This window comes from Haliotis rubra, unplaced genomic scaffold (assembly GCF_003918875.1).
Source record: "Haliotis rubra isolate DU_JTF1 unplaced genomic scaffold, ASM391887v1 Scf383, whole genome shotgun sequence".
In the NCBI taxonomy this organism is placed as follows: Eukaryota; Metazoa; Mollusca; class Gastropoda; order Lepetellida; family Haliotidae; genus Haliotis; species Haliotis rubra.
In genome coordinates this window covers 591,277-603,662 of record NW_025767061.1, presented here as the reverse complement: position 1 = coordinate 603,662, position 12,386 = coordinate 591,277, and the positions used below count along the sequence as shown (strand labels likewise).

Below are 12,386 nucleotides of genomic sequence, written 5' to 3'. Positions count from 1 at the left end.
ATAATATTTCAGTGAGCGAGTGAGTTGGGTTTCAAACCACAGAAGCAATATTCTTGCTTTGTAACACAACCATGACACCATGGGCTTCACACTTTACACCCATGTAACATGACATTACTCCTGCCATGATACAGTACACACGAAAAGCGTAAGTAAACTATTTCCCAAGCATCACATCAATATATGTGTGGTAAATGCCTTGATGCCTTAATAATTCAGCTGCTCACACACCGTTATCCAGAAAGACCTCATTGAAATATAAATGATAAAACATCCGACAGCAACAAAGATCATAAATTGTGAAATGTCAAAGAGAATATACAACAAATGCATAACTTGCGACGTAGATTGTAGAGTAATTGACCCACCACCGAGTATACTCCTGGCCCAATCTATTAAAAGCTTGCCATTATATACACATTTCCTTATCAGTATTGCATGGTGGCTGAAATATGTATACCATGATGCATTAAGCCAATAAAGAACTATATGATAAATTGTTGCATAGTCTTAGCTGACTGACAGATGACACAGAGGACATAATTTATGCAAGCCAACTTTAATTATAGCAACGCTTCAGTAGAGATCCTTAAATCATTGTGAAGCAGGGATCTATACCTAAACACTGCCTTATTAGTATATCAAGTTGTGTTCCATACATCGCGGGCACTCCATCCACTGTAAGATGATATGTAACAGCTCTGTACTTTTAACGAGTTGTGAGAAGATATTCAATCAGGATTTGAAACTTGTATGACAGAACAACATGGACCACAGACTACTAATGACAGCAAGCCCTTTGCTGTTTCTGATGGCCACAAGCCAAAGGACCAGCAGCTACATCAACCCCTGAACTTGATAAGACATCACTGTCCACTCAGTGTTACCACAAACATTCAATTCGGCTGCATGTAACCATGAACTGACTATTCAATAGGCACACGAGAAAACTGCTTCTATGGTTGTTTAACCATCAATACTACAGAAATGGAGAGACTTGAAGCCAGAAGGTATTATACTGTCACTTCATTCATTCAATCGTGACACAAATTTTGAGATGTGTACCAAAACAAATAAGGTTGTAAGAGTTGTCCCCCTTTAGCAACATCTTGCATTCATCAGAGCTCTCTTTTTCTGATATTGAGTAACATCAGGTTGGGATTTGAGCTTGGTCGTCTGCAAAAACAAGCCTGCAAACATATCCACTGGGCTATCTCACTGCATCTTAATTCCCATAACAGGACAACAAGCATGCCTAATTAGTAATGTACGATATTACATAGTCCTGCACATCAGCAGGTTCTTGAGTCTAATGTGACTAACTCTTCTCAAAGAGAGACCCTGTACTTGTAGGGCCCATATCCAGTAGTGTTGCAGACATTTGACTCAGTGTGCATGTAGGGTAATCCTAAGTCATATACATCATCAATTTTGAAATCACAGAAAAACAAATTAAGGATGACTCGAAGCCAACATCCAGTGACTATAAAATGTCTTTAGACCTTTTGAGTACCGTGTGTGTATATGAAGTGCCTAGCTGTTTCCTCAGTAGTAACTACTGGTACTGAGTACTATCATGAAGCAAAGGGTGGCTGAGAGGAGTGGGAGGTCTGTCTAATCGGAGCAAGTGGTCTGAAGACAACCATGAACACCTGCAGCAGCATCTGTAATGAAGTACTTACCTGGCTCTGGGCAGGAACATGGCTCCCTCGATGAACACAGACCCTGACAACAGGATGTACCAGCAGATGGCCAGCTCCCCTTGGCTGAAACACACAGCTTCTGCTAGTTATCAAGTAGCATCAGGAACAGATCAAGACTTATCTGAGATTACAAACTAAGTACCTACTTATAGCAAATCCAGAAAACGTAATTGGTGGTTCGACATCAAATCGTACCATTGCTTTAAAAACAGTAACTTCCATTAGGTATTAAAGACACTTTTATATATTTTGGTCCTCTTACAACAAAACAAGTATGAATCAAGACATTTTCAAGCCACTAGTGTGACATAAGTGGGGTGTTCAAAAAGTAGTAAGCCTCACCTACAAAATGATAGAAATGAAGCTGTTTTTATGTTTTATTTTTCTACATATTATCTGTCAACCTCAAGCAAATTGGTTTTGCTATGTTCCAGCCTCACGAGCCCCATTTTGTTTGACTTTTTATCTTGGTACCCCCCAAAAAACGCAAAATCTGCAATAAATGCATCACAAACTTCAGGAAACAAAATATGCAAGAAACATTTTGTATGTTTGAGACAGGCAGAAGTCCGCTAGAATCAAACGTAGATATTAAGTGCATAAAAAGCAATTTGAAACTACCATCGCTTGTTAAAGTGACTCCCCTCCTTCATGTTTACTGAAAGAGCTTGTTTTAGAGACACTACCCATCTCCTTTCAGATGACGTAATCATAAGGACATAACTTATTCTAATGTTTCACTTATTCATACATGATGCCAAGGGTTCAAACTAAATACTGAATGGTCACACAAGTGTCAGCTATCAATATATTGTAAACAGTGCTAGCCTGAGTATCCACATGCAATGTTCTTGAAAGATTAAAATGAGGGTGTCCTTAAAAAACCAGCCCCCATTTAAATATAAATCAAGCAATCCAAATCTTGGAACGTTGATTATGACGAGATGTCATCCAATACTATACTGAACATATTTTATATGATACTATCTGGGGGCATACCATTATCCAAGAGGTACCAAATGACAGATCATTTTTTATTTTCTGCAATTTGTAAAGAAATATTCTACCCCAATGTGTTGTAATGACTAACATCTCGGTAATCACATTACCTACATATGTGAAATTTTGGATATGGCTTTGCTAATGATTCCTTCAAAATAAAATGGAAGCTTTTCAAACATTGGACATGGAGAATATAGTTAGACCGACTACTTTTTGTAGGCCCCTCGTATTTTCTGGCATAAAAGTCAAGAAGTACATAGTCTATGATGTCAGCTACAGCCCGTGTAGATATGGTAGAAGTGTCTAGCTGTGGCTTATAATTAGGCAGCAATGGCACATAATCTGGTGATCACATGCTTGATATCATATGAACTTCAGGATGTGTTTGTGATCCCTCAAGAAAAAATGTTTAGCTCAATGATGTCATATTCCACTAATTTAATTGTGTAGTGAGTTTGGAAGCTTTCAGGGAAAGCTAGATAATGAGAAAAAATACAATAAAAATGTTTCACGAAGTTTTCAACACAATCTCAATTCACTGACAGAAACTGAAAAGGAATCCCATAATGGCTTTGCATAATTATATTGCAAATGCATTGAATATTCCAACAATATTTATGGAAGCTGTTCAGTCTCCGGTCTGCCTGTATTGCTCTGCTGCATGTTTTATCATGCTTAAGGTCTGATATCTCATTCCATACCATACTTCCCTCTGATTCCTAAATGTATTCACTAGAAATTGTCTGGGAATAATGGTAATAACCGATGCCACTCGTCTCAATTCTTTAAACAAGTTTTCCAGGACAACAAGTTTACCAGCATAGTCTATTTTAGCCGAAGTCACACCTCAGCAGTAACATGGCAACTCCCGCCTCGAGACTTACATACATCATCAATTTTCTCAGCCTAACACTTGTATTATCTTGACTAACTCTCTCACACACCATGCAGATCATCAACATGTCCTTGCAACAAGGACTTTCAAGAAAACACAGCTTCAAGGAAAACACAGCTTCAAGGAAAACACTTCATATGAACAAAGTTTCCCAAGTATTCAATTACTTCTGGAACAGTGCATCTTGTAATAATTATTTGTGTAACACCAGGTTCAGTTTAGCTGGTAAATCAATGATTAGTTACAGCTCAAAACATAACAAAAACATTCCCCATTGCTATGGTTACCACAGCTTTTGAAGGCACAAAGATTGAAAAATAACCCTTTTAATTTAGGAAACAGTGTCTAGATCAAACTGCAATACCTTAGCTTCTCAGATTTGATCAACTTCGCACGTTTAACATGTGACACTTGGACAAAAATACCAGGAACCCAGAATAGCCTAACACTCATGCAGCAAACTGTTTACCAGAACTCTTAGTCACACACTAAACAGTTTCACAACTTCAGCAAACACATTTGTCCCTAGTGGTTCCTTGCTGAAAATGCAAAACTTCAGTTTTTAGTTTCAGCCATTTTTACTCAAACAGATACCATGCAATCCATGTGGGTGTTTACAAGATAACTTGTTATTCTTCAACTCATAGCCTGAAACCCCGATCTTGCATGTTTCTTATCAGACTTAAAACACACACAATGTTCAATACAATATAGGCAGAATCATTATGATAGACATATTATATACCACTCCAAGCAAGTCAAAGAGTGTTCTTATAAACATATATTACTTGAGCTGAAACTAAGTACATGTTCTGCCATTTGTCTGTTAAGATTCTGTAAAGTCCAGTAAACCAACGGAACTAGAGTCTACCCCTAAACACTAAATTCTACGGAAACGCATCCACGGGTCCTTGTATGGGTTAGTTGTTAAGCATGTTTTTCGACAGACAGCTGCAAAGGCATCTCTGAATTAATTTTTTGCACATAACATTTTCTTATAACCTTTATACAAATATCAACAGTGTCACATCACAAGATATATTCTCTATGTAAAATACCACAAGTTATCAAAAGACCAAACTAAGCAAGTCCTGCGTGTGTATGAGGCTGGGCTACGTAACAAGCCATCAGATGTTACTCGCAGCCTTAGATGAAGATGCCCCCTCCTTCAGTTTCTACCCCTCTATTATACCAATACAGTAGGTAATTGATCCAAGGCAGCATCCCACAATCAGCTGATACCCAATGCCCTGCATGTGTGCATGTGCATAGTAGTTCGTCATACACAGGCTCATGCCGCACGTCAAACAGTGCAACATGTGCGCAAGAAACGTCATAAAAGACCTGGGATCGTGTTATTTCTCTATTCTTGAACCAAGGTATGAGAAACAGCCAAGGGGAGTTTTTGTGTTGCCAGGAATATCTTCACCACTCTCTGAATAGATTCCAGAGAGGGATTGAGACCACGCTTTGGCGTCTCATACATCTCTTTAAGGCTTTACAGTAACAATGCTATTAGAAGAATCAGTACTTCAAGAATTTTACCTGATCTACTTAATGCATACAATGATCCCTAAAGTTCATTTGAGTGTGGTGCCATTTTACCTGTCAATGAGACAAATTTATAATGCAATTGAATATGTCGTTAAGTGCACTGAATATTGCATCTCTTTTAGAAGGGGAAATGGCGATAGATCATGTAGCAACGATAATGAATTAGAAATGATAATGAACTGCCGTGTGGTGAAGGATCCATCTCCTTTTGCCGGGAACAGGCACAGCTAATCTCAGATTATCTTTCCGGGTTTATTTCGGGAACCTACTTGGCAGCATCCCCAACTTAATTTGTCTGTTGATGTTACGATGTCAACAACTCCACTTAATTGTTTGTGTGGTGGCTGGAAAGCTTGATTTGGCTACATGCCACACAAGCCACTTATAGCCCCATTATCAGGACTCACTTATTACATTCCGTGATCAGCGATAACTAGCTCTGGTTATTGACAGAAAATCTGTGTTGTGACATTAGGAGCTAAACTCTGGGATACTGATAGCGTGGATCACTGTGAATCCTTCCTCCTTTCGTGAACACCCACGGTTGTTTCGGTCTGGCAAACCATGCATGTGCTAGAGTGAATGTTGTTTTATGCTTAAGTGCATTTGTCTTGTCTGTTGTTAACAGTGCACTCAGCAATATTCCAGCAATATGCCACTAGCGTGCAGATACGTGAGTCTGGACTCGACAACCCAGTGATTGATATTGTGAACAGTGATCCATGCCATCTGAGTATCATGACAGACAATCAACCAAGTGGCCAACACTGACCACCTTGTCCATTACGTCGCCTCTTACAACCAGTATAGGTTGCTGGGGACCAACTCACCCTGGGGTCCCTAAGGGAATTAACTCTTCAGTCAGAAATACACCGTCTGCCTGGTCAGACAACCAAGACATAGTCAGGGAATGAAACAGACCTGCTCAGGAGCAATTATCATTACAAATTCACAAACTGGAATAAGAACAATTCTCCCTTCATGTGCCTTACAATCCTAATTCTACCAGTAAAATACAAGACTAAAATCTCTGAAATATACATACCAGTAAAGTATATGTTGAAATATACATACCCTGTAAATTTGAAATATACATACCAGTAAATGCACAGCTGAAATATACATACCAGTAAAGTATATCATTTGAAATATACATACCAATAAAGTATATCATTTGAAATATACATACCAGTAAAGTATATCATTTGCATCATGGAATTCATATCTGACCGTGTGACAGAGCGATCGGAGTGCTGGTTCACGCAGAGTTGACAGGGCCTCCATGCCATGGAGGTAGGCATAGATGATGTTGCAGTCCTGGAATACACAAGTATAATGATCAATAAACATACCTGCAGTCTTGGATTTGTCTTGAAAAAAATCATCATTGCATGTGAACAATTTTAGTAAAGAGTGTGTGACATAGTTGTGTTACTGCTGCTTTGAAAAGTATTTCAGTAATATTACAATGTGTCAGTTTTTTAAGGTGATGCAAATGTGAAATCGTAATCCCACAAGCATGAACTAAGAATCATTATCTTGGCGAACCTGCAATTAAAATCCATGATCAAAGGTTCTGGCACTCTGCAACTCACAGCAAATAGCACCACCCTTGACATCAAGACATCCATGGTCCAGAACCTTTGTAGGCTACTTAATCACTCATCAAAAATATTGAGTTTTTTTGTTTGATTTTGTTTCCAGAAGTACCTCAGCAATATCAAAATAATCAAAAACAACTTTCTTGTAGCCATGTATGGAATGGATTGTTCGTTTCCAATGGGAACAAAAGAAAACAATTACAGAACTGTAACCTAAATTTGTGGATAACCTTGATTCGTGGATCGCAGAAATAATCATGCTAGCTCGAAAATTAAGTCTCGACTGACGTCACGAAGTGGTACTTTTGATGTACATACAATGCTACGCCTCGCTGACAAAAAAGTTCCAATCTCTGCATTACATGCAAGTACACTAAATATAATTGTCCAGCATTGAGATAAATAGCCCCAGATCACTAATACCACCATTACCAAATTTTATTTTTACAAAATGTCAAGTAAAAAGATACCGTTAGCTCCAACATTCTCACTTCTCGTTGACTGCTTTCCTTGGTGTCAATACTTACTGCAGTGGGATGTCGTACATAGTGGTATAAAGTAACCGACTACGTAATCCACGAAACAAGGTGACGTCACATTTTGTGGGCACGCGAATGGGTGATGGCTTCCGTAAACAAACGTTTCATTCACAAGTGGAATATTAGACATTTTCAATTTGTTGAATCAATGAATAAAATAATCAGTGCGCATACAAAATGAAATCATGCATTTAAAATATGAATTTTGCACTCACTTCCCTTATATCCACAAATCAAGGTTACGCTGAGTGTAATATACTCCCTGTTCACAACAACATGTAAATGTCACTATATTGTGTACGACACGCGATCAAGTGGAATCACTTCATGTGTTCTAAGGTTTAACACTGAAGCCACTGATGTCAGTGTATATGCATGTCTTGTACACATTCTTTCAAACAAGCACTTCCTGACAGGGAAGCTTGACATTTCACAAAAACATCTCCAATACTTGCTGACAAGCATTGTTATCAAATGAAGTTGTCAGCTAAATTGTAACCAAGAGAACTATGCAAAATACTTCCTCAGTGGCGATGTCCAGCTGAAGACTAAACAATTGCCAAATTGGTACATACCATAACATTTGAGAGAATTTATTGAAAGACTGGAATACAAGGTCTTCTTTTCATGTTTAGGTCTCTGCATTTTTAAATAATACAAGGCAAGTCTTAAATACAAATTTCATAAAGGTCTATAGGTTCCCAATCTGATGATTCTTTGAACAGGTGAATCAAAACCATAAAAATATTTAGAAAATCTATGACAACAACATGGTCGCTGCTACTGATTGTATGCCCTGTATTTTTGTCGCTGCAATCTGGCCTACAAAACATTGATCAAATATAAAACCACTTTACACACACAGCTAATTAACATGATAATTACCTAGGTATATGTAAATATTTACAAGTGCTCTGCAGCTGCACATAACCCTCAACTGCAAAGTCTGATTGGTGGAACAATCAAGGGGAGGTAACTCTAGGGGGCATACACACCCACAGCCTTCACCTTATAACAACTGACTGCAATGTCCACACAACTAAATAATTAAATATCAATAAAGGAAACAGAACTAATTCCCTGCATGCATCAAGTGTAACAATGTTGGAATGGCATACAAAAAGTGTTGCTATTTAGCAATCAGTAACAGTAGGGTAACACGAAATAAATAAATCAATTACCCAATCTGTTGTGGCAGATTTTTGTAAACCTGCAATTCAATTTGTGCAGCATAAACAAGCCCATCACACTACATGCCCCATGGACGACTTGTACATATGTTGTAATAGTTACACTTGCCATAAACTGTAATCATATGGACTATTTCTGGTAAGAGAGAATTTCAACAGCTGATACATCATAAATGCCTGGTTTATAAATATGTCCTTTATTATCTCCACTGATGTTGATGAACACTCTAAACATTGTCAATTGACATTTTAGATAAGTTCATAGAGCATGTCTTGAGATAATGAATTTTTCATAAATCATGAATTTTTCATAAATCATTGCAATAGCGTAGTTTCATAATCACCTTCAACAACTGTGACCAACAGGATATTTACAATAGTAAATGTTGATTTCATTGATGAAAGCGTTTATAAAAGTGTTGACACTGTTAACCATAACAGCTGAACTTGCTGAATACTTGAAGCAAACATGCACCCATCACGATTGCACTGCAGTCAATGAAGCTGTTATGTCAGGTGAAGTCATTCCAGAGTGTTAAAACAACACCATGGTCATCAATCGAGGGAGGAAACAGTCCATGTGTTAGCAAACTGGGCTGAATACTGAAACATTCATCCATGGTCACATAAAAATACCATCAAAAACCCTCAAGGTCTATAGGAACCCCCTTACCATGAAAAACCCTCAAGGTCAAGAGCAACCCCCTGACCATGAAAAACCCTCAAGGTCTATAGGAACCCCCTTACTATGAAAACCCCTCAAGGTCTATAGCAACCCCCTTACCATGTAAAACCCTCAAGGTCTATAGCAACCCCCTTACCATGTAAAACTCTCAAGGTGTATAGGAACCCCCTTACCATGAAAAACTCTCAAGGTCTATAGGAACCCCCTTACCATGTAAAACCCTCAAGGTCTATAACTAGGAACCCCTTTAAATCTGGAGCACTGCTCAGGAAATACTTTATATTAAGCATAGGACAACCACATATTCAGAAGTGAACTCTGCATCAGAGCTAGTTATAGATATTGGTCTGGGTGGTACATTGAAACACATAGCTATGCCGACATCCATCCCTTTAACACACAACTAACACCCACTCAAGAGCATACTGCATACAACCTATCGCAGTGTAATGCAAGCTGGAAAACACTCTAATAACATTCATCCAGTAGATAAGCTCCCATCCAAAAACAGCGCCAATCACATTTGCCTAATCCTCATCCACGTAACCTGTGCATGTAAACTGAGTTTATGTACATACAACCTGCCTGTCTGGGGTGCTATGGTAGCAGTGTAGATGCTATATATCCAGCTTCAATTCAGTTACTACACCCAGTGATGACACCTCTGTTGCACTGGGTGTGAGGGTGTATGGTTCAGCTACTACACCCAGTGATGACACCTCTGTTGCACTGGGTGTGAGGGTGTATGGTTCAGCTACTACACCCAGTGATGACACCTCTGATGCACTGGGTGTGAGGGTGTATGGTTCAGCTACTACACCCAGTGATGACACCTCTGATGCACTGGGTGTGAGGGTGTATGGTTCAGCTACTACACCCAGTGATGAAACCTCTGTTGCACTGGGTGTGAGGGTGTATGGTTCAGCTACTACACCCAGTGATGAAACCTCTGTTGCACTGGGTGTGAGGGTGTATGGTTCAGCTACTACACCCAGTGATGACACCTCTGATGCACTGGGTGTGAGGGGTGTATGGTTCAGCTACTACACCCAGTGATGACACCTCTGATGCACTGGGTGTGAGGGTGTATGGTTCAGCTACTACACCCAGTGATGACACCTCTGTTGCACTGGGTGTGAGGGTGTATGGTTCAGCTACTACACCCAGTGATGACACCTCTGATGCACTGGGTGTGAGGGTGTATGGTTCAGCTACTACACCCAGTGATGACACCTCTGATGCACTGGGTGTGAGGGTGTATGGTTCAGCTACTACACCCAGTGATGACACCTCTGATGCACTGGGTGTGAGGGTGTATGGTTCAGCTACTACACCCAGTGATGACACCTCTGATGCACTGGGTGTGAGGGTGTATGGTTCAGCTACTACACCCAGTGATGACACCTCTGATGCACTGGGTGTGAGAGGTGTGTATGGTTCAGCTACTACACCCAGTGATGACACCTCTGATGCACTGGGTGTCAGGGTGTATGGATACACTCCAGTGATGACACACCTGGATGCACTGGGTGTGTGATGCCCATTTCTGGTACTACACCCAGTGATGACACACCTCTGATGATGTTGCTGGAATATTGCTAAACAGCCAGTGATGAAAAACTAAACTCAGTCAGTCAGTACTACACAGTCTGATGCACTGGGCACTGGGTGTGAGGGGTGTATGGTTCAGCTACTACACCCAGTGATGACACCTCTGATGCACTGGGTGTGAGGGTGTATGGTTCAGCTACTACACCCAGTGATGACACCTCTGATGCACTGGGTGTGAGGGTGTATGGTTCAGCTACTACACCCAGTGATGACACCTCTGATGCACTGGGTGTGAGGGTGTATGGTTCAGCTACTACACCCAGTGATGACACCTCTGATGCACTGGGTGTGAGGGTGTATGGTTCAGCTACTACACCCAGTGATGACACCTCTGATGCACTGGGTGTGAGGGTGTATGGTTCAGCTACTACACCCAGTGATGACACCTCTGATGCACTGGGTGTGAGGGTGTATGGTTCAGCTACTACACCCAGTGATGACACCTCTGATGCACTGGGTGTGAGGGTGTATGGTTCAGCTACTACACCCAGTGATGAAACCTCTGATGCACTGGGTGTGAGGGTGTATGGTTCAGCTACTACACCCAGTGATGACACCTCTGATGCACTGGGTGTGAGGGTGTATGGTTCAGCTACTACACCCAGTGATGACACCTCTGATGCACTGGGTGTGAGGGTGTATGGTTCAGCTACTACACCCAGTGATGACACCTCTGATGCACTGGGTGTGAGGGTGTATGGTTCAGCTACTACACCCAGTGACGAAACCTCTGATGCACTGGGTGTGAGGGTGTATGGTTCAGCTACTACACCCAGTGATGACACCTCTGATGCACTGGGTGTGAGGGTGTATGGTTCAGCTACTACACCCAGTGATGACACCTCTGACGCACCGTGTGAGAGTGAGTAAGGTTTAGCACCACTTTTAGCACCATTCCATCCACAGGACTTAATGGGACACCAGAATCACTTAGCCACTTTAGAACTGCATAGCTTATGTTAGTGGGGACAATGGGGAGACTAAAGTGAGCAGAGATTGATCATAACAAGTTTCAATATTTTCTACAAGCCCAAACTAATACATTGATTCTCCATACCCAACCTTAACCTTCCTCCTCCATACCCAACCTTAACCTTCCTCCTCCATACCCAACCTTAACCTTCCTCCTCCATGCCCAAATTAAAACTGTCCTTATCCATGCAGGAAACTAAAACCATCATTCTACATACCCAACCTAAAAGAATTTTTCATCAACCACTGCCTTCTTTAAACCTTCCTTCTCCATGCCCAATTCAAAAACTGTCTTTGCCCATGCTTAACAAAAACATTTCCTTATCATACCCCAAAACCATGATTGTTTTTCGACGTCAACTAAAAATTCTTCACTGTTTTTCAATGTCGACGGGCAGAGGGGTAGCCTAGTGGTTAAACCGTTCGCTCGTCACACCGAAGACATGGGTTTGATTCCCCACATGGGTACAATGTGTGAAGTCCATTTCTGGTGTCCCCCGCCGTGATATTGCTGGAATATTGCTAAAAGTGGCATAAAACTTGGTCACTCACTTACTTTCAATGTTGACCTAACAACACCCTTCAATGAGTTTCTTGGTCTAAACAGCTACCTGTATAGATATGTCTACCCAAC

General features: G+C 40.6%; 1 protein-coding gene across 1 annotated transcript in view; it reads right to left on the bottom strand.

Moving 5' to 3' along the window:
• The window catches only part of LOC124286450 (rap guanine nucleotide exchange factor 6-like), a 164,640-nt gene that overhangs the window by 122,016 nt on the left and 30,238 nt on the right, over positions 1–12,386 (bottom strand). Inside the window, 2 exon segments of the mRNA XM_046722829.1 lie at positions 1,683–1,766; positions 6,344–6,471. Coding sequence (XP_046578785.1) covers positions 1,683–1,766; positions 6,344–6,471 — 212 coding nt within the window.